We start from the raw sequence: 24,414 nt of genomic DNA on the forward strand, positions 1-24,414 counted from the left end.
TGTAAATGAAGCATTTTGGATATGAAGGCAAAATCTACTACTGCCAAATTTTTCAGAAAATATAAACCTTTTGGGTCCATGACTGGTGCAATGTCAGGCTCAAAGGCTCAGTAAGAAATGTTCTGAGAGCCATTAATATTCTGTATGATAGCAGTTAACTCTTTGGAACAAAGAGGGCAGAACTGATGGAGTGTGTGTGTGTGTGTGTGTGTGTGTGTGTGTGCGCGCGTGCGCGCGCACGCGCGCACACGCATGTGCATGTGTGTTTGAGTATATGTGTACTCTTATATAGGTATATGATTTATTAGAGTGGTTTACAGATTATGTAATACTAATAAACCAGTGCCCTTCTACTAACAGAAAGCCCAGGAAGCCAGTAGTTTTTCAGTTCACAAGATGTTTCAGCTTGACTTCAGTACATACTGGAGTCCTGAAGAAGCAGGCTCTACTTCCAGTGTTGAATTAAAAAAACATGCAAGTGAGAACAAGGCCAAGCAGGCCAAAACAATAGCTCCTTTCTTTCATGTCCTTTAAGCTGCCACAAAAAAAATGTATGGCACAGATTTAGTGTGGGTCCCTCATAGGTGTGCCCAGCTGCTTGGGTTTTTGGTTACTTCAAGATGTAGTCAAGTTGACAACCAAGAATAGTCAATAGGTCACCTGATATCAAACATTGCCTATTAAGGAATATGATAGAATTTATCAGGCTGTATCACTCATTCTGAAAAGCAACATGTCAACATCAAATAGGGAACTGAGATAAATCACTGGAGTCACATTTAGCGTGCTCATCTTGCTCTTAAACATTCTCTGTTCCATTTGGTTTGATGCTTCTCAGAGTAGAACAAGGAATGGATTCTGTTCTAAGAAATACCTTTCTCTTCACTCCCTCCCACATTGTTTATGTGTTTGCTTTTTGCTTACTCCTGGAAAATGTCAAATCAAAACAAAGACTCTTCTAGGTTTGTGCTCCACACAAACAAGTCATTACAGTGGTTGTGGAGTTTTGCAGTACTGACAACATATTCACGGGAGGTTTTCTGTGAGCTCCCTCTCTCCTTTCTGCATGAAATTTCACAGCAGTGAAACCATTTGCACAGGACAGGGACTATTAATCATAGTTTTACAACTGAAGAGATAGGACTTGGCAATTGCCACATCAGGGATTAAAACTGGGTGCCTGAGAGTTTTAATTGGTGACAGTCCCTGAATCAAAGATGAAAAAATGTCACGAGTAGCGACAGCTTTGAATAAGAAACAAGGGCATGCCTTCGAGTTGAGCTCGTTTTTTACTCTTGATTTAGCTGCTGCCTACTAGGTATGAAAGAAAGGTGATTCACCTGAGCTCTAAATGTCATAGTTTTGTTCCTTATAGAATGGGGGTATGGCCACACAAACATATCAGATAATATTTAAGAAGACACAATGTGAAGCACAGAGTCAAGTACAAGTCAGCTCTTGATTAAGATAATGGTTATTAATTCGATAATTAAAGAGAAGCAGCACAACATGGGAACTATTATAGACTAGATACAGAGGGACACACTGCACTACAGGATTTGGGATTTGGACGACTCTTAAGTTAAAAGTAAAATATTTAATGACTAATATAATATGGCGATGACATCTCATTTAATTCTCTGACAGAGCAAACAGTTTACTGCTTGCAGGTAAAAGGCCACGTAATAAGGTGAAAGTTTTCACCTAAAACTGCTAAGTAGATAGAAAAATGTCACTGGGCCAGTCTTCCTTTTATCTCTGATTTCAAATTCTACAAATGTTCTACTGTGTCTATCACTCTGGAATATCATCATTAAAGCCACGGTGACATGCTCACAACTAAGACTCAAATTTGAAAATTATGAAGAATTGTTTAATAGAAGCACATAACCCTATTAAAGGCAACATATACTTTTCTCAAAGACTCCTGGTACAATATGTTATTTTAGATAATTCACTTTTTGTTAAAACCCCAAGTCCTTGAATTCCTAGAATGTCTTTTATAAACAGTCATGCTAACCCAGAGATAAGACAGTAACAATAACAGCTTGGTAAATGCCTGTTGGGGGAGGGTAAAGCTAGAACAAATGTTGGGAAAAATGACACAAGACAGCTGGGACTAGTGTAGGGTGAGTGAAGCGAGGTTCCTCGTCAGATCCCCTATTGGATGCCTCCTTCCGTATCTCATCACTTTCAAAGCCATGGTATTTCTTGGTTGGATTATGAATTGCGTTAAACATTTTCAAGGTAATTTCTGCTAGAAGGTAATTTCTGTCACTAGGATTTCTGGTGTGCCCAACACACATGTGAAAGACAAGAGCATGTGTGGAGCTTGGCATGGGTCTATAAAAAGGGTCTCTCTTGTACTTTCTGTAGTCAGCATGAGACAGAGAGAGTATCTCAGCCATGGCACTGTGAACTCTTTAACCATACACAAGTCCATAGAAGAGGACTGACTCTATATTGCAATCTCAGTCGCTGTACCCACAAAAGGTTCCATCAACCTGAAGAATCAGGGTCTTGAGGATAAATGACTCTTGCTGTAAATCAACTTTTACAGTAGGCGTTTACATAGCATTATTGTATCAATAGCTCAGTAGAGAGAGTAGGGTACATGTTCCTCACCCTCCGTCATATTTTATATAATGATAGTCAATCCAGTATTCAAGAATGACTTGAATGTAACCTAAGGTGCTGATCAGTGGTATTTCATAGGTGGATAAAGGGGAAGATTTCAGCTCATCAGAAGCCAATGGTCCAGTATTATGAAGAATCATAAAAACAGGAGCAATTAGTTGTTGCAGATGTCGAGTTGAAAACCTGCAACTGAGGTAGCAATGAAGTTAGGATTATTAAACTAATCTAAGAGAAATGGTGTCTAGAAGAGGTTATTTCTATATTGAATCTTATGATATTGTAAACTCAGATGTTCAGAAATGTCAGGTAAATATAGAATAAGGTCGGCTAGGGCACATATACTTCATAACACGCATTTCTCTATAGAACAAGCTGCATATTATCTCTGGTAAATTATAATTAGGATGGAACAAAAACTTAAGCGTGCATATCTTCTACTTTGCAAAGGAAATTTTTGTATTAAATTTAAGCTATTTCTTCATTCTTGGCAGCCAAAGTGCAAAGAAAAAAATAAAAAGGATGATGATGATGATGATGATGATGATGATGATGGTGATGGTGATGGTGATGGTGATGGTGATGGTGATGGTGATGATGATGACGTGTTCATATTTAAAGTTTGGTTTGTCAATTCTCACATGTGGTAGAGAGCTTATGCAGGAGGCCATATGAGTAATTTCCATTTAATAGAATACAATAACATAGTCACTTAATTATATAAGCATTTTTATTGCTGCAGCAACCGAAGAAGTTTTGATAGCCTGTAATGACCTGTTCAAATGCACAGAATGGAGTTGATGAGAATCTATTTCATAACTTACCTGTCTTCAAAATTGTATTGATATAAGATTATATATATATATATACACATATATACATATATATAGTATTAATATGAGACCACAACTTTAGATTATTCATGTCTATAAACATGCATAGCATATTATTCTGTCATACATCAATGCTCATGTGCTCATCACTGTAGTTGGAGTTGTGTCCCATGCATTAAATAGTCCTTGGGACTATATAATCCAATATTTTGCTAGCAGAATTACCCAGAAGAAGGACATCTGGTTCTAAGACTTCTAGTTTCATTTTCAGTAGGGTCTAAGCTTTGGGTTTCAAACACATCTATATATTGGGTTCATGGCTTTCCAATCCTGTGGAGAACATGGTTGTGGTAGGTAGCTTTTACTTTTCAGCAGAAATAACAAAAGAAAGATAATAGTCAATACTTCCCCTTTAATAAATAAGTAGTTCTTTTATTCCTGATTATATTCCCAGGTTGGGGACTTCTGGAAAACAAGTATATGTCTGTTGCCAGGTAAACAATAGAACCCTTTGTCTTTCTTTTTTTCTTTTTTCTTTTCTCAAAGTTACACTTAAGCTTCAGGAGCTTTCTTCTGGTCATAGATTTCTTCCAGTCACATATTCCTGAATGTTTTAAAGAAACTAGAGTTCCACTTACTTATATCCTCCAAGGACATGAATTTCATTTTATTCTTTTTAGTTCATTAATTTCTTTACAGTAAATAGTCTCACCTACTCTTGCTATTTTATTCCATTAGTAATCTCTGTAAATCCTGCAAGCCTCATCAGAGAATACTTTACAGAATTTTAGCCTCTACTACGAATGTAAAGATATGATTAGTTCTACTAAAAAATTAACAAATCCTATAGCTCTATTGTTTGTCTTATTTGAGAATGGTGATTTTTGCCAGCTGGTTCACTTGCAATTGCAATACAATATTGATTTACCAGAATTTTTTCAAGGGATGATTGACTTTGATTTAGACAGCATTTTTCCTATAAACAAATGTTAGTATAATATATAGTACTTCAACTTATCATTATATGTTGCATGTTATTTCCAGGGTATTTTTGCATAGCTATGAGTCCTTAATCACCTCATTCATACAGCAACAGCAATGCTTTTGTAGGACTGTTTACTAACCTTTCTGAATACCTTTAGCATATTCTGAAAAATAGAGAAACTCCATCACAATTAAAACGGTCTACCACCTGGGAATGCATGTTTTCAATCACTGTTATTATTCTCCATGACTTGACACCATTCTTATTTAGGTTTAGCCTGCTCTCATGCCTTTATGCTAATGCTATTTACCCACAGGAGTTTTAGAAACAAGTGTGTCAAGTTTAATTTCCAGTTTTACACAGACCTCACACCCTGTGTTCCAATGTTACTAAATTTCAAGTTTCTCCACTTTTGAGATATAAATGAAGATGAAAACGACATCATTCTCATAGATTAGTAAAACTATTACAGAATGATTATATACTGTATTGCCACATAGAATGTCTACTATATGAGAATTATTATTGTTTCAATGTGGACAATGAATGCTGCATGTTATTGATTCAACAGATATTTTTGGATATAATAGTCTGTAAAAGACTTGTGGACTCTACCTCAATGTAGGTGACAATTCACTGAACTTGCAAATGAAAATGAATGCATAGGTAGATGAAAATAAGTTATTTAAAAACTATGAAAGAAAATGAATAGCATCATAGGAAGAAGTAATTAGGTTATCATTAGGTAAAGAAAAATATAACCCCTGAGAAGGCAGTGGTTGTGCTATGGCGAGAAGACAACTCAGTCTTGAAAAGAGCTGTGAAGAATTTCAGATAGAGAGCTTCTCAAACAAAGGTTATAGGAACCACAATGATTTGCTCTATTTAAGAAAGCTGCAGGATCCATGTTATCAGGCATAACAATGAAATACAAAGGCATCATGGTTAGAAAGATAAGTTTCACAGACATTTGTAGGATGTGTAAAGGAGATTTTAGTTTAAGGGAATTGGAAAGGTGGAGATAATTTTAAGTTCTTAGAAGGTTCATGCATGCTCTGACCAACATGAATGAAGTTGGCTTCACAGTGAGGCGAGAATAGAAGAGATACACATTAAAAGGAACCAGTAAAGGGACAGGTCAAGTAATAGATATGTCAGATCTAGGGGACTGGGACTTAGATGAAGAGGTGCTGGCAGTTTGAAATAGATTGTAAAGGCTGGGCTCTGGTGGATTTACAGTAAGGAATATGAAATAGAAGTCTTAAATCTGATGCCAACAGTTAATATATTATTATCCCAAGAAGACTTATTCATGAACTAAAGCTCTATTTACTGATTTTTGACAGCTTTCATGTGTGATATATACGTGAGCCATCATTTATTTTTTCTTATTAGGAGCTGACTTAATTGTACATGTTTATTTTCCTGGTAATTTTCTGAACAGCTTACAATGTCAGTATTTTTCAAAGCCCCTTTTAAGTGTAAATAATGTTAATAAGCATTTTAAATTCCCTTGAGAAAGACAATAATATTTTAGCATGTTATTTTTTATTTAATAGCATACCTGTATATAATATTTCATATGTACTAGATCATAGCTCATGTCAAATATAAGTCATACAGTCCATTCTACCACAGACCTAATCATTAGTTTCTCATTAATATCACTCGCAAATTCATTCCCCTAACTTTGGCTCAGTGACTAAATGTACTATAACAAATCCTACTCACTTCATCCAGTTGTCCATCCTCAGGGTCAATTCTAATATTATTTTTATTATAAATTTTCTCTTTCTTGAGCTATCCTTAAAATAGCATTAAGATAGTATTAAGATCCCCTTAAGTTCAGCCAAGCAATCATGCTTATGGACGTATGATCTATATGAGCCCTGATAACTTGTCACGCTTAGTTCAAATAACAGCAGTAACCAAAAATGGCAGGGAATAAAAGAATGGATTAATAGGATAAGGTTCTTGCTACATGAACCTATTAGACTAACAAAGAACACATTGCAACACGTGTGTTTCCATTATGTATCAAAAGATACAGAAAAGATGACTTAAGGAAAGTCTACTCTCTTCCAGGTGTGGAATTGGAGCTTCCTGGGGCACAACTCCACTAGGCCTAATCTTCCTAGCAACTCATTGACCTATCAGACAAAGCTCATTGACCTAGTAATGTTTTCACAGATTTTTCCTCCAAATATCCTCAAGTGAACATTGGGCTACCATGACAATGTGTCATAGGGGTAGGGGGAGAGACTGAAGTATAGGAGTCATAGTCTATAGCTGTTTCTTATTTAGGGGAGATTCTGGTTATCATAATGTATCCACAAAAGTCAGTCAAATAAGAGAAAACCAAAAGGCATGCCATGGAAAGCAATGTGGTCTTCTAAGAAAATGAGGAGAAGCCAAAATTTCATTTATTATTATGTTAAAAATAAAACTATGAAAATGTCCCTCCTTCCAATCTATCTTCCTTCGTGCATCTGCATAATAATGCTGTGTAGTCCTAATTCCCAAAGTATCTGGGAAGCTCAATTACCACGCTAAAGGAGAAATGTAGTGCTATTTGCACAATCCCCACTTCTATCTGGCTGACAGTCCTGGAAACAGCCCACTCCCACAAAATCTGTGGCTATTTAAAAATTCCTTTGTTTTCACACACTGTAAGTCTGTGATAAAGTGTTATTACTGAACACCCAGCAGTCGATTCACTACCTCTTCAAATGTCAGTAGGAACGCACAGGAGGAAAAATCAAATTACATAATTTCATCCCTTGGACTAATTATTCTCAATCCTGCGCCTCTGAAAAGGACCGGATGCAAACTAACAAGGGCCGTGTTTATTTTTCTTAGCAGGAAGAAAGTTCTGTGATGTGATTACAATGGTATCATGTTGTTTCTTACAGAATGTGTTCATGCATCTGACCTGCAAGAACAAATAATTGGATACACCCGTTAACTGTGAAGAAAAAATAACTTTTAGCTAGGCAGGAGACTTCCACAGAAATTATACAGTAAGTTGCAATTAATTCTGAACTAAATTGGTATGTCTTTACTGTTGATACTGCAGATTTTTACCTGTCTTTACTATCTAAATTTAGGTAAATACTAGGTTTGATTCCAAAAGCCTTGTAGTTGTGCTAAATGTTTCCTTAACTATAGCCTATTAGACAGTCTGGGAAGATCTATAGTGACTTTAACATTGATTAATCAAGGAAACTTCAACTGTGATAACCAGTGAGAATTTCAGTTTCTTTTGTCATGTAAGTTGTTGTTGTTGAACTTTGTTAAGAGTATTTAATAACAAATAGGGGGAAAAATTATTTAGCCATAATTTTCATTAGGAATTGCTTAATCTTCACTGGATATTGCTCTGAGTTTGCCCAGTTTATTCATACCCATACTAGTAACCAAAGTTGTGTTTCACAAAATGTCAATGTCATAATCTTTATGTCATAATTAAGAACATTTTGTCCAATCTTACATATAATGCAGCTAACAGTTTATACCCACAATAACCATAATACAAGAGAATGTAGACTAAATAAGAGAGAAGACTTTGAGAGTGTGAATTGTTTATGAAGGGCTCTTTGGCCAAAAGATGGATATTTATCTGCCCTGCTATCACTACAAGAGTAACCAATAAACAACAGAAAAATAATTTTTACAAAGATCATAGTTTCATAATCAGGGTGTCAGCATAATGGGCTGTAACAAGGACCCTTGTCCAGGCTGCAGATACCTACTTTCCCACTGACACTTCATTTGGTAAAAGGAACGATCTCACACAATTAGTTATCTTTTACAAAGGCCACTAATCTGAATTTGGAAGAGTTACCTTAAGAAGCAAATCATCTCTCGAGTGCCACACCTTCGTACATCACAGCTGGAGACATAATCATCCAGATCACTGAATATTTGGCACAATACTTATCATGTACATGAATAAAAATCTGAAATCATACCTTAAAAGAGACATATCTGACATAGTTTTCTAATTTTACATCCTGCTAAATAGCGTATAAAAATAGGAAGGATAGGAAATGACTAAGGTACAGCCCATCTCTTTTAGAAATTAACTCTCACTGTGTGGGACTGACATTCACTGCTCATCTCGTGTGGTGTTAACCGTGGAATTAATAAGGTGCGTGGGAAGGAAAAGCACTACCTCCAGTACAAGGCAGCGTGTATGTAGGACTTAGGATCAGTTTCAGGGCATAGCGACACACACCACACATTTCCCATTCCCACCAGACAGATGTACTCATATCACCCCAAATAGTCTGCCACAAACCCTTTTCTGTCTCTTCTGTGAAAGAGACAATTGCCCAACATATACATATACCAAAGACTTTAGAGTCAGTAAGGAACGGCAAATTAAAACCCGAGTCACAGGTTTCGTGGAAACTCCTCTGAGAATGATGAACTACACAGATAACAAAGGATTAAGCTCATGAAAACATGCTTACCATCATTAGTCAAGAAGGAGATGCAAATAAAAACTACAAAGAGATACCATACTCTACATTCAAGGCTGATAGACTCAGAATTAGCTAATTAGGGCAGTGGGTTGGCATGAAGGTAGAGAAATAACAACATCCCTGCTTTTCTGGTGGTATGGAAAGTTATATAGTAATTATGGAAAATGGTTATCAAATCATTAAACACAGAGTTAATATCAGGCCCAGAAATTTCACTCATGGGTGTATATATACACAAAAAATTGAAAACATAGGTCCAAACAAAAAACTTGTACATAACTATAGAGAGCAGAAATAGTCAAATGAATAGAGCAGAATTAGTTATGTGGACAAAAGGTTAGGCTAATCTAAGTGCTCATATATTGGTAAACAGATAAATAAAATATGTTACATTTGTACAATAATATACTAATTGGCCATGGAAAGGAATAAAGTTCTAATGTATGGGACAACAAGGAGGAACCTTGAAATATGCAAATGCAATAAGTTTAATCAGGCAAATGGATTTCTGTAATTTCATGTAAGTGAAGTGTCTTGCACAGGGAAATATGCAGAGATAGGAAATAGATAATTGGTATCTTAGAGCTGGTAGGGTTGGCAGCAAAGGAGGAAAAGAACAGGGTAAGGCTGAAGGACATGGGGCTTCTTTGTAGGTAGTCAGAATTTTTTAAAATTACATGTTCTGTATATATGTACATATGTATATGTCTATATGTAAATGTGTGTGTCTCTGTGTGTGTGTGTGTGTGTGTGTGTGTGTGTGGTGTAGACAACTATAATTACACAGAAAACCATTGAAGGATATAGTTCAAAAGGAAAACCTGTACTCTACTAATTACCCACTAAAACATGAGAGTTACAATAAAAGTTCACAAACTTCTACACAAAATACAGAAAAATTACACTTCGAGAGTCTTGAAGAGTAAATTAAAAGGATAAAAAGAATGTAAAGATCTATTGAGAAAGAATTTGCAGCCTGAAATTGTAAAAATGGCAGACACTAGTGACATTACCCCTAACAGCTAAGATTACAATGGCAGCATTTAATTGAGTCTGAGTCTTGTCACAGTCAAACTCCTCCTGGGCTAGCATGTGGTGTGGGTGTTTCTGGACAATATCACCATGAAGTACGCTATGTGCAACTCCTTTCAAGTGCTGTCAGCAGCTCTTGTCAGCCACAGATGGTCAGTTCACCTTGCTTAGATTGTTAAAACTAATTCAATCATACCCTTAGATTGCCTATTTTATGTTCCTAGTTAATCTTCAGCCTCTATCTTTTCCTTTTCCTCCTCCTCTTCCCCCACCTCCCCCACCTCTATAAGAAAAAAAATTAGATTAAAAAATATCCAGGATACATGAAAGTCACTGACAAAAACTGTATTTTTCAAGATGAGGAACGATCAGAACATAGTAGATGCCAAAATAAATAATTTTGTAGTGAAACAAATCCTATCTTCAATACAAATAGGATTCCCATAACCAGCTGGAACTAGCCACAAATGCTGGCCTGAAGCATAACATTTCCTCTCATGATCCATGTAGGCATTTAGAAGAATGGTTTAGATGCTAGAAATTTGCCTGTGACAACCGTGATTTCAGCTACAGAAAGTAGTTGTGAAGAGAACTTAGAACTGGAGGAAGAAGCCCCTCACAGATGTTTTAAAGCCAAGTTCCTGACTTAATTTAGCCTTAAATCTGTCATCCATGTCACCATGATCACAAACCTCCATTTCCATATGGTAGCAGTGAAAAATGAGCAGTACAAACTTACTTAAGACATTCTTTATCTGAGTATAATTAGATGGCCTGATGGTGGGGTAGTCTTTGACAATAAGGGCAATTATAGATACAAATGAAATTTAAGGACTGTTACATAGACAGAGGCTGTAGTGTAAATTCGGGCAAACTTCATTCAAATTAGGCATCACAGGTAATAATAGAAGGATAATTGTTATGCTAATGCATTCCACAATTACTGTTTCCCACTTATGGCCAAGACACTAGGAGAGAAAACTAAATAAATAAGCCGACACATAGAGAGCTTCATGGAACTCCCAGATTTGATGTAGACAGTTGAGTGACTCAAAGTCCCTACTTGGTCTATTGTATGTGCTTCAGATGAGTGCCTAATACTACGTGTGCTTCATAAAAAAATGTAGGACAAAGCCTAGGGAGAGATGGATAAATGTCATATCAACTTTGAATTATCAAGATTGCTTCCTTTTGAGAAATATCTAGAAGTTGATGACAGTGTGGAGAGATATACGCTTCTTCAATAGTGAATTTTAGCACATCTAAGAACAGATACAGAAAACAAATAAGCACAATCTTAATTAATAATATATTAATCTTAAAATGTGAATGCCTAAATTTTAAGTTACCATATTAAAAACTATACAGCTCCTCTTATTTTTTAATTGCTCCGTAAATTGAAATGGTGCAAAGGGAAGGTATAACACTATATAAGGACTTTACAATTATAAAAATAAAACTCTTGCCATAAAGAAATGTATTTCAGTCTTTGGTAGACAGGAAGTGTGTACGCTCCTGAAATTCTATCATTGCCATCCTCCAAGTGTGTAAGTCACATTGATAATATGTTTTTCCTGTATTAGTGATATTTATAGAAATAATGAAAGAATTGTTTTAACAATAAAGTCCAAGGCCAACTGATGTTTCAATGGTTGTGTTAGAGTACTGAGTAGTGAGTATATTGAGTACATTTTGAGTACATTGGGTCATATGAAATGTATTTTCATCATCTGGAGTCTGAGAAGCCCAAGTTAAAAGTGGCCACAGAGCTGGTTCCCACTGAGGGCTTCCTCTATCCTTACTTCAAAGATGGCTCTTCTACGTGTCTGCATGCATCCTCTTCTCAGTGGTCCCACATAAGAAAGAGGGATGAACAGAAAATGGATCTTCAACTTGCAGGATCCATTAGACACACCTTTATACACTTAGTTTTAATTCCTGGATCACTGTAGTCCTGTACAACAAAATACCATCCGTGTACCCAAGCTCACATGCAGACATCTGCAGATGCTAGGATATGAGATGTATCCTAGTACATATGAATATGATAGTAGGAGACAGAAACATGTAAGATGGCCATGCCAAACAATTGTGGGAGTCTTTTTTATATAATCTGAATTTTTAAATAAGCAATACTTTATCAATCTTACCATTAAAAGACCTATAAATGATGTGAGTGATGGGATCTGTGTGGATCATTGAACTGTATTATGCTGTAAGTGATTCTAAAGTCATTAATACATATCCGAAGGCCCTGTCACTTTAATTAAGGACCAGTTATGACCATTTGCTCCAAAATAAGAAAGTTCCTTTGTAAACAGCAGGCAACTTATATGTTGTGCCTCATGCTTGCTTTACCTTCCTTGACTTTTAAATTTAATTTTAAAATTTTAAATAAAACAAACTTTACTAGATTCAACTTAGTCTAAACACAGGCATACTGAGAGTTAAGGCTCCAACATAGACATTTTGAAAGACCACAGCTTAGTTCTTAACAGTGATACATGAAGTAGAAAAGAATGATGAATCCCCGTGGAGAGCTTTAAAATATATTTTGATAGAGAAGTAGATAGTGTTTTGTCTGCCCATTCTATAGTAGTTCTTAGGCTTGTAACTCAGCAGAGCCAGAGAAAAACATTCAAATGTCTGCCCTAAGCTGAAGAACGAGTGGTCTGTGTGCTTATGCGTCTTCTCATCTAGCTGGGATGTGAAGCGGAACCAGCGGGGTGTGAGCTGCACAGCAGAAAGTTAATGTAAAATGCTGCACGAATGGATATCATCCTTCTGCCGCGGCCCTAATTTTTGTCTGTGTTTCTAGTGATTACTGCCAATAACATCCCTGTGCATCATCAGGCTATCATTACGCTGATTCCTCCACAATTCGTGAGAATTATGAAGGGACATTTACTGCTGTAAACATTTTGTGGATGGAAAACAAAATGGGTAAAGAGAGACTGCATGAAATGTTTTAATAATGTGTCGTTTAATTTTTACTTCCGTTTGCCTCTGCTTAATCTCTCCAACTCGGTCTCTGACTTCTCCTAAGGGCTGGGAGAGACATGGGATTTTTGCTGTTGTTGTTTTGGTGTGTGTGTGTGTGTGTGTGTGTGTGTGTGTGTGTGTGTGTGTGTGTGTGTGTGTGTATTTCCTAGCAAATTCAAAGCAATGCCTCGCTGTTTTGAATATTTTTCTCTTCTAATTCTTACAGCCCAATAGTCATGGAAGCCTATGAGGGAGTAATTACCATTCTTTTAAAGGTGAAGGAACTGAGGATTACCAACCTGGCTCAGATGAGATAAGCCACACATCAAAGTGCTTAGCACTAAAATGTCATTGTACTAAAGATAAAATCCAATTGAGCTGTTGGCTAAGCACTCAGAAACTGGACCAGGTTTCCAATTCAGCTTGGTGTTCCTCTGTAGCAACAATCTCTACATGTGATCTTTTTTCTTCATGCATTTCTTTCTCTCTTCTGAGCTTTTTTCCTTTTCTTTCTTTCTTTTTTTGTAACAATTGAGAATGTTCTATACCAAAGTCTTATTTTCTCATCATGTATTCATCAGATCGTTCACCTTTCTTCCTTTTCATATATCACTTTTTAGTAATTGCCATTGTCTTAGTTTTTGACCCAACCAGCATTAGAAGCTCAGGATCGAGTGGACTCTATTCTGAGTCCTCAATTACTTGATAAAATTCTCAACCCGGAAATGCTCTCCTCTGTTGGTTCCTGGTTTATTATACGCACGGCGGTTCCATTTGTACATCTAGGACTACAGCTAGCTGGCTAGCTTGGTACATACCCGAGCACCTATATTATTGCTAAGAGCTATTCTTGTGTCAGAAATTGAGGTGGTGATTCAAGCATTTTCATCATAGAGAACAGATTTTTTTTTCTAGCACATGGTTAACTTTGCTTACTTTTATATTTTGGAGAAGAGAGATGTTTTTGCTCTATAGTCCAGGTTAGCCCCAAACTCTTAACCCTCTTGTCCAGATTCTCAAGGGTGGATATGAGAGTTATTCGCCATCACAGCCAGCCTTCGTGTATTGTGAGCTGCTCTCTCCAAACTCCCTTCAGTTATTTTTCCACATCTGTCTGTCTTATTCTAAAGCCTGCTTTCTTTTTCACAAGTCTACTGCTGAATGCTTGGAATGTTATATGAAATCACATCTGGAAGAATATGGAAAGTAGTTCTGAAAATAAATTTCTTTGAGATATGTATCTGGTGTACATTAGGACACTTACATAGCATACATATACGCGTATGTGTAAAATTTATACATTGGTGGTCAGCATATGTGATGATGGTCCCAAAATATAATGAAGTTTAAGAATTCCTACCACTTAATGATATCACAGCTACAATGACATAGTATGAGGGCACTTTGGTGACATGTTTGTCCTGCTTCTGGTTTAAACAAACCTACTGCACTGCTCATCATATGAAAGATTATATACATTTTATACATGATGATGATAATAATGAATTACCTAACTTACGTAAGTATTCAGTGTTTTTCTTACAATCACATTAGAGTATATTTTTTGTAGTAATAAATGTTCATAGTTGACAATACAGAAAATCAATATCTACCTCAGACATTTCCTGATGCCTGCTCAGGTCACTGTTATGTGACATAGCTTCACTGTGTAGGTTTAAATAACTACTCTGTGAGGTCTACATATCAACCAAAACTCATCGACTCAAATATCAAGGAGCCATCCTTACATGATTATATGGCTGTACATTAAGCTGTAATTCAGTATGGACTTGTATGATGTGAACCTGCCCAGGGTGATAGAAAACACCCTACTTAAAACACCCAAATGCCTTGAACGATGGGTCCTTTCTAATGGAGAGCAGAATCAACCACGGCAAACCCCAGTTTCAGGCACAGAAGAAATGTAAGTAATATTGGAGCTAGAAGTTGCTACCCATACAGTAGGACATTCTTAATTTAATTTCAAGCTTCCTCATTGGCTTCATAAGAAAACGTTTGACTTAACAGATGTATAAAGACCCAGAAAAATACCTTCTACAAACACTAGTTAGAAATTCCCCAGAGAGTCGTTGAAGCAAATAAGAATTTTATCATTTTTTTTATTGATGTAGATTGCTTTAAAAGGAATTCCTGACTTTTTGTCTGGAAAAGTTGAAAAGTGTTTCATTACTTATCAATCTCAGGTCTGTGGCGTGTAGTAAGAAACCCTTTCCAAATGACCTCCCCATCCATGCCCTTCTGTGTGGTCATGAACTGTAGAGAGGTCGCTTCAGAATTTAAACTTTATTGATAAGAGATTAAATACCTCATACAGTATGCATGTCTGCATTGATTCAGACACTAAATTTAGATTCCAGATCAACGGTGACCTGAAACAGTAGCAAATCTTCTGTATGTTTGTCAAAGATTACCTTACAGCAAACATAAGGTTTGTATGAAAGTCAGGATGGATAGCCAGGGAAAAGGATAGATATATGCTCTAAAATGGAATTAGATTATAAATCAAGCTTTGGGGAATGGATGCTGAATTATGATTGGGCAAAACAACAACTATATGATTATTTTAAGTGGTTATAAGTTTTATAAAATTAAGAACCATGGCACTGCCTGTTTAATGGGAACATACCATGGCCACATGTTTCACAGAACATCTAGAAGTATCCTTCTCTTTAGGCACCGTCCTGACCTTATTCCCTGAAACCAGGTCTTCCGTCTACGAGAACACAGACTTTGAGTGTCTTGTGTATGCCTATATGTTGAAGGATTGGTCCCCAACTAATGGCTTTATTGATATGAAGTATGGAAGCACCATTGTCACCAATGGGATTATCCATTAATAATTTCAGAGGTGATGATTTCTTAGGAGTCAAGGCATAGCACGGAGAAGTGTGTCTTTGAAGACCATGTCATAACCCAGAACACTTGTTGCTCCTTCTCTCTGCTCTTGAACCACGATTAGGTATAAAACTCTATCCTACTCTACACTCTACTGTGGGGCCTTCTCCTTACAGACACACAGTAAGAAGGCCAAGTTTTCAGGTACTAAGAGTCCTGAAACTATGGTCCTAATATATTCTTTCCCGACTTGTTAATATGTCAGTCACAGTGAGACTATCCTAATGTTCTAAGTTTACCTTTAATATTAAAATGCCTTACAAGCATTGGAGAAATCAACTTAGAAACTTTTAATTATATTGTAAATTCAGTAAGCCTGGGTTTCAAACCCTTGTGGCTTTCTTATGGCCAAGTACTATGTTAATGTTCAGAAATGTCCAATGATATTTACAGATGACTATCTTTAGTGCAGAAATATACAATCACAAGATGTTATTATGAAAATATATCTGAAAATTGATTTATGTTATTATTGAATCAAAGTTATCACATAATTTGTAAAATAGTCGTTTCTGGATGCCTTAACCATCATGAAACTTTCAATTTTCATTTTACTAAAATGCGAGATAAATGCTACAATTTAATTTATACTTGATGTTTATTGACTTAAATTACTGCAAAGGGCAGCTACATTCCCTTTAATCTAGAGTTTTCAAAACTTAAAAAGTCATAAGTTGAGGAAGGTTCATATTCAAGCCTCGTAAAGGTCCGGGAAAGATCAAAAGTCGTAAGGCAAAACAGGAATCTGATAAAATGCATGATTAAAGATTTATAAGTACGAGTTTATATTTTGTGGGCTTTAGTCTTATGAAAAATACAACTATGCTTAAATCTTTAAAAGTTAGAAAAATACATTTGAATAACATTAATAATAAAGATCATTTTTTTTCTCCTTGCACATATTTCTAGAAGAAATAAATTATGTTTTCAAATAAACAGCTACAGAGACACTACTTTATATTAGGATAACCCGAGACACTATAAAATACTTTATAATATGAACATTCATCTTAAGAGCTAAGATTAAATGGTCACAACCAATTCCAACCAACTTCTTTATTAAATCAAGATTTAGGTAACAGTTATCAGTCATATAATGTCTATATGGGATGTTTAAGATATGTACCTTGTTACCATTGGCGATGATTACTTAGGAACAAAAACAATAATGTAAAGAATACTCAAATATAAGCATAGCTCTGTCTATATGTTCAGAGATTAAAGATAATTTCATTTGACACATTCAATATGTAATCTATAAGCATATTGTTGGAAAGAGAATGAGTTATAGTACAAACATAAATTTAGTGGTAAGCAGTCACTACATTGGTAGGGGAAATTCTCGCCATTTCGATGAGAATTGAAGTAGTTGAATATTCTTTTCTGTGACTTTTTTATTTCATTTCAAATATAATTCAGTAAAACAATAATTTCAAGCTACTTAAATGGAAAAAAGACAGGAGAATATTCAAATATAGAGACAAGGAAAAGTCATAGTTCATCTTTAAGTGATACACAAATTTTGCCATGCACAAATTTCCTAGTACCCGAAACCAAATGTGGACTTTTTTCTAATTCCATGTTAGTTTAGAAACACACACCACATCTCACACACACACACACACACACACACACACACACACACACACACACACCCACACCACACCACACCACACCACATATACACATATACCCACAAGTCTAAGACATCACAAACAACATATTTATTTTTTAAGTGGTAAAACCTGAGAAGGCTAACTGGATCTGAGTGAGAGAGACAGTCATGTACGGCCACTGGCAGCATGGCCTAGCAGGAATGTCGCTTAAGAACTGTCTTTCCTGTTGCATACAAAGTTGAAGATATTGGATTATGCTTGCCCTTTGTTTTGCAAGCATTCTTTTCTGAGCCTTTTAGCTTTAATTGGTCCTCTTTCTAAATAAAGCATGCTTCTTTTATACCTTCACATATTTTAATGATTATAGAAGTAATATCTAGTTTTAAAACATAAGTTAGAGTCAGCAATGCAATGTTGTGGGCCTACTGGAAACAAATAAATTCTTCCACCCAAAAATTTTTTGTAATATACAGAAGAAAAGAAAAAGCCCTAAAATATTAAGGTATTTTCTCCCAAAATACACAGTCAGGTCAAGATGAATAAAAGAAACTTGAAGACCACGATACAGTTGTCTGAGCTAGTACCACAGGTCATCATTCTTAATTTTCAATAAGGCAGAGGCGTTCCTGACTTCTCGAAGGACATAAATCTAACCGTATACTTTAAGCTATTAAAATTACACTCTTGCTATGAATGTTTCCCTTAAATAGATTGGATTTTGGTTGTTAATTTTCACATGACACCTACAGTGATTCCATATTAATAAGTCGATCTTCTCAACACATCAAATTTAATGTCAGAAACATTATTTCCAATATCATCTGCTTTTCTACTCATGTACATGCTTATATAACTTCTATTTTGTAGTCATTTATTTTCTGCATACATTATATTTTGGAAGTCTTCATTGTTATTCAACATAGTGGTAATTAACACTTTGGGGAAACTTTCCAGAATATCAGAAAAATAATTAGAGTAAGGAGTAATAAATATGGCTTTTAATCCATGAGAAAATATTCAAACACTGCATTTAACCCTTGTGGAATTAATTCAAGCAAAGTGGGGGTGTGTGTAGAGTAGTGAGAGCTTCCAATTTCACACGGTAAATTCGGGCAGCAATCGGCAATAAGCACTTAAAATATTACAGTGATATATATTTTTGAAAGATAGTGTAAACTCATTCTCAATCGCTTACTTACCCAAGACCGTGAGCTCTGCAGAGGCACTAATATTCTCATTCTTATATGTGACAACGCACGTATAGGTCCCACTGTCATCATCTGTCACATTAGAGATGAGCAAATTGCTCCCACCCAACAACGAATACTTTTTAGACCTGTAAGACAGAGGCCACATGAAATAAGATGTCCCGTTCACATCTCTGAACACCAGGCTAGACTTCAGAACTGCTGATGAATTTCACAGAGGCTTACATTAGAGAAACGAAGAAGATAAAATTCTTATGTCAATGAGGTTTTATACTAGTTCACATATTGAACTAGTATTAATTCCAGGTAAACTCCCATGGGGAGGTTCCACGTATTAATTCAGAGATGGGGTAGATTAAAGGAGATAATAACAGCACTAAAAAAAATTTCCAAGTAATCTAGTCTGATTTTGATTCTATTACTTTAAATTTTAGGGCCTCAGAGCCACAGAAATGGTTCCCGAGAGTGAAAGTCAATGCCCTCAACTCTGACATATAACTCAGTCACCACTGAAAATAATCTATGCATCCACAGATATAAAAACATCTTCCAAAATAATCTATGCATCCATAGATATAAAAACATCTTCCAAAAGAAATCTATAAATGAAAACATCTATGCAGACTTCACAATGAGATGTGATACTTCAAACTGAAGAAATGCTTTTATTCTACCTTCACCATTAATGAAATATAAAAGACAATGAAAAATTGCTTATATCTATGATCTACCATGGGGTATATCATTTCATCTGAACCAAGATATCTGGCATATCAAAACGAGGCAGTAACTGCACTTTCTACATTCCTAATGACCTCGGAAATGTGATGGTGTGTGTGTGTGTGTGTGTGTGTGTGTGTGTGTGTGTGTGTGTCATTGTTGCCTAAATGCTTACTTAAGCTAGACAAAATTTAGCCAATAATTGATTATCCATGTATATATCCAATCAAGGAAATTAAATGTACTACTCACTCTAATCAATGAACCTATTTTCTTAAGTGAGATCCATCTAATCAACATGTTCACATTTTACCATGGCCTTGCTTTCTGACTCTCCCTGACTATTAATCTTGAGATAATCGAATGTGAGCCATGTGTTCTCCAGCACTGTCTTATATTTATAATAATTGGGATAATAAGAGGCACAGTTAGAACTAAAATCTCCATGCAGACTTTGTGATGAAATGTGATACTTTAAACTGAAGTACTTTCCTTATTTTATTTTTATTTATTTATTTATTTATTTATTTATTTATTTATCTATCTATTTATTTATTTATTTTTACCTTCACCACTAGTGAAATACAATGGACTAGGAAAGTGGCTTATATCTGCCCCACAGGTGGCCCATACATATACAGCCACCCAATTAGACAAGATGGATGAAGCAAAGAAGTGCAGACCGACAGGAGCAGGATGTAGATCGCTCCTTAGAGACACAGCCAGAATACAGCAAATACAGAGGCGAATGCCAGCAGCAAACCACTGACTGAGAATAGGACCCCCGTTGAAGGAATCAGAGAAAGAACTGGAAGAGCTTGAAGGGGCTCGAGACCCCAAAAGTACAACAATGCCAAGCAACCAGAGCTTCCAGGGACTAAGCCACTACCTAAAGACTATACATGGACTGACCCTGGACTCTGACCTCATAGGTAGCAATGCATATCCTAGTAAGAGCACCAGTGGAAGGGGAAGCCCTGGGTCCTGCTAAGACTGAACCCCCAGTGAACTAGACTGGTGGGGGGAGGGCGGCAATGGGGGGAGGGTTGGGAGGGGAACATCCATAAAGAAGGGGGGGGGAGGGGGATGTTTGCCCGGAAACTGGGAAAGGGAATAACACTTGAAATGTATATAAGAAATACTCAAGTTAATAAAAAAAAAAAAGAAAGAAAGTGGCTTATATCTATGATCCACCATGGGATGCTTTTATATATGAAGCACAAATGTGTACCTATAATATGAAATAATTGCCATGTCAAGCTTAGTAACAAATGTGTGTGTGCACTGTTTTATGAACATAAAAGATCTACCTTCTTCTTATCATATTCCTGTGAATTCCATCATTTGAATATCCTTGCATCTCGATAACAGTCTAATTGTTCAGTTTCCCTTCAGAACTGGTCCTATGGGTTTTTACTTCTTTCCTTGTCCTCTGATCCCAATGGTTAAATATCTTTCATACACTAATCATGGCAAGGATTTTGAGAACGATTCTAATTATTTGGAAGGTAAGAGGCAATATCATATACTTTTTGAGGGTCCAGGTGGGAAATACCTGAGTTGGATGACCTCCTCGCCCCGTAACCAGGTGAAACTTGGTGGAGGATAGCCAGAAACACAACACTCCAGGACAGCATCTTTCCCTTCAATGGCTATCACATTGGATGGTCTCTGCAGAAAATACAGCTGCCTATGCAGGCCTGGGTCTGTGGAAAGAAAACATAGGATCATATAACCTCGTTAAAATTTTTAGCTCAACTCATATATTTGCATCATTAATACGCTGTAAAATAACGAAGAGTAGCCAGCCGTAGTAGCTCACAGCTTTGATCCCAGCACTCCGGAGGCAGAAGCAGATGGATTTCTGTGAGTTTGAGGTCAAAGTACTCTACATTATGAATTCCGGAAGACTCGGAGAGAGACCTTCTCTATGAATCATATCTGAGAACAAAGTTAGAAAAGTTGACACATGCAAAGAAACTTGAAATTTCAAAAGGGTTTCTCCACTTCCAGATTGTAGAGTATTCCTAGCTACTAAGGAAACAAAGTGTAAGTCAGATGGCATGCCATAGATGCTGCAAGATGCTTATTTGAGGTCCAGGATTTATTTATTTATCACTACTGGAGAATGAACAATATTTACGGTAATTATCTGGATGTTATCATCCAATAATATTGACAGTTTCCTTTGTCTGCAACTAACTCTATTGTAATGTTTCCTTTTTTAAAAAAAAATGCTTCTATGTTTTTAAAAAAAATAAATCAGGCAATGGATTCGTTTTATGCTCATCATCAAATTTTAAAAATCTTTCTTTTTTGTTTTATTTACTTATTTATTTACTTATTTATTTATTTATTTTTTATTAACTTGAGTATTTCTTATTTACATTTCGAATGTTATTCCCTTTCCCGGTTTCCAGGCAAACGTCTCCATAACCCCTCGTGCTCCCCCTCTATATGGGTTTCCCTTCCCCATCCTCCCCCCAATACCGCCCTCCCCCCAACAATTACGTCCACTCGGGGATCAGTCTTGGCAGGACCAAGGGCTTCCCCTTCCACTGGTGCTCTTACTAGGCCATTCATTGCTACCTATGAGGTCAGAGTCCAGGGTCAGTCCATGTATAGTGTTTGTGTAGTGGCTTAGTCCCTGGAAGCTCTGTTTGCTTGGCATTGTTGTTCATATGGGGTCTTGAACCCCTTCAAGCTCTTTCAGTTCTTTCTCTGATTCCTTCAACAAGGGTCCCGTTCTCAGTTCAGTGGTTTGCTGCTGGCATTTGCCTATGTATTTGCTGTATTCTTGCTGTGTCTCTTAGGAGAGATCTACATCCGGTTCCTGTTGGCTTGCACTTGTCCTTTAATCTAAGACCTAGGGTGAATGAGGAATTGAGCGTCCTTTCACTTTATCTCAACATTACTCAATCTGTAAATGTGTTTTCCGTGCTTTCTACCATAGATGTGCGTCCTAGTGATTCGGGAGCTTCATTGTCAGACCCAGTTGATCAATCCTCGCTGACTCTTCATCCCACGGAGGAAGCAGAAGTTGCAAACCTAGGGGTCAACACTCAGGAAATACTCTTCAGAGTAAATCACGTCCTGGCTCTCATTATCTGAGTTCCAGGAATAGTGCCTGGGGACTTATCAATCAATTCAATAGCATTATTCTCTGGCCTAATCAATGTCCGTCAGAGTTGATTTACTTAAGGTATATTACTAAGTTTCTTCATTCCTATTAAAATCTGCACCCCTGTAGGAAAGTTTAATCAAGGGTATTTTCACCTGACTGAATTAAGCAGAATCAACTTGTCAGTAATGCTGCAAACTCAAGAGTGAAATCTGAACGCACAGAAATTGAGATGATGAAATCCTAAGTAAAACACTGAGGTAAGTGGAGAGTCACAAAGTGAGATTGCATACAACCATGCCATAGTGCAGGCTGCTGCTGCCGTCATCAGGAGTGATGTGAGAGGCGCCTGGAATGCCTTTGAACACGGTCACTGTCCTTAGCTGGATTCAACTTCACAGTCTTTGATCACGGAGCAATAAGACAAGAAAAAGAAACTGCGAAGCCAGTAATTTTCATCTTAAGTACTCTGCATATAGAAATTCACACTTCCTCTGTCTTCCCACGTTTGTCTCATAGTTTGAATGGCATCAATAATCTTCACAATGAAATACTTAAAGCATTTTTCTGTGTGTGTGTGTGTGTGTGTGTGTGAGAGAGAGAGAGAGAGTGTGTGTGTTAACTGTCCTTAAACAAATGTTGTAGGAAATGCCTCAAATCTTTTGGAAGTCACATAGTGACATATTTAATTTCCCCTCAAAAGTGACTTTCCAAATAAACAGACGTCATTCATAAAATAATAGCGCCTAAGGAAAGTGTTTTCTGAAAAGGTCAAATCCCCACAATGTGCCTTTGCCCATAACTGCCCTTTTTGTTTTGCTTTTTGTTTTATAAACTGGAAATACCATGAGTAAGACAGTTGACATTCTTAACATGTAGAGATGATTGAGCGTGTGCGTGTATACACAAACACACACACACACACACACACACAAGATTAGAAAAGAGACATCATTGTGCAAAGCTGAGGGAGGTTCAACCAGTGAACCATGGCTACCTGTCAAGTATTTGCTCCCACAGACAATTCACCAGACACATCCCCTTACCATCTGTTTCCAGAAATACTACTTGTGTATGTGATACACGAAGTTACTCTGTCTCACCCTGATGAGATCTGCTTAATTTATTTTCTATCTAAAGGGAATTTTACTTGAGATACTACACAGGTAAATTACTTACCAATCAAGGAGCAACACAAATTATTGTACTTTATTTTAACAGAACACACAACCTCCACACAAAATACTTCAGTTTTAATACTTTGAAAATACTCAATGCAGTAAAAACTTGAACAAATAAAACAAGGGTCACTTCTCAGAGTCATGTTCCAATCTTCTGTCACCATTTTCCCTATCATGAATATCTTATATTATAGTATATTAATTGTCACCATTTATAAACCAACATTAGCATAGTTATTAAATTATATAGTTTGAATTAGGGATAATTATTTTATATAAACTTATACAAATGTAGGTCATGTATCCATCATTATAGTGTGTAGATTCTTTACTTATTCAACTTTTCTCAATTAGCCCTGCTTCAAATATTAAGGAATAACTAATCAGTTCATTACTTATATTGCCAATTTTTTGAGAATAAAAATTATTTGCATTTTCTCTGTGTTAAGGTTTTACCTGAGTAACAGGACAGGTTATAGATTAATTAAATGTTAATATTTACATTAGTAATTATTAATCATAGTATATGATACTTTTTCAAACTTATCATTATAGCCTCAATATTTCTCTATTTTGGGGTGGTTCCTATTGTTGCATAGTGTATAATTGTAGCAATAAGTCCTGTGTGTTTATTGGATTATTAGTTCACAGATTGAGAGACAATTTAGTTACTGCCAGTGTTTGATGTTTATTAAAAAA

General features: G+C 36.3%; 1 protein-coding gene across 8 annotated transcripts in view; it reads right to left on the minus strand.

The window, feature by feature from the left end:
• Dcc (DCC netrin 1 receptor) overlaps positions 1-24,414 on the minus strand; it is a 1,103,888-nt gene that overhangs the window by 536,344 nt on the left and 543,130 nt on the right. For all 8 annotated transcript variants that reach the window (XM_008772087.4, XM_063277120.1, XM_063277119.1 and 5 more), the window contains exons 4-5: positions 20,969-21,119; positions 18,685-18,821 (exon numbers count right to left, since the gene is read on the minus strand). In XM_008772087.4, coding sequence (XP_008770309.2) covers positions 18,685-18,821; positions 20,969-21,119 — 288 coding nt within the window. The remainder of the gene's footprint in view (positions 1-18,684; positions 18,822-20,968; positions 21,120-24,414) is intronic.

Source organism: Rattus norvegicus, chromosome 18, assembly GCF_036323735.1.
Source record: "Rattus norvegicus strain BN/NHsdMcwi chromosome 18, GRCr8, whole genome shotgun sequence".
NCBI lineage: Eukaryota > Metazoa > Chordata > Mammalia > Rodentia > Muridae > Rattus > Rattus norvegicus.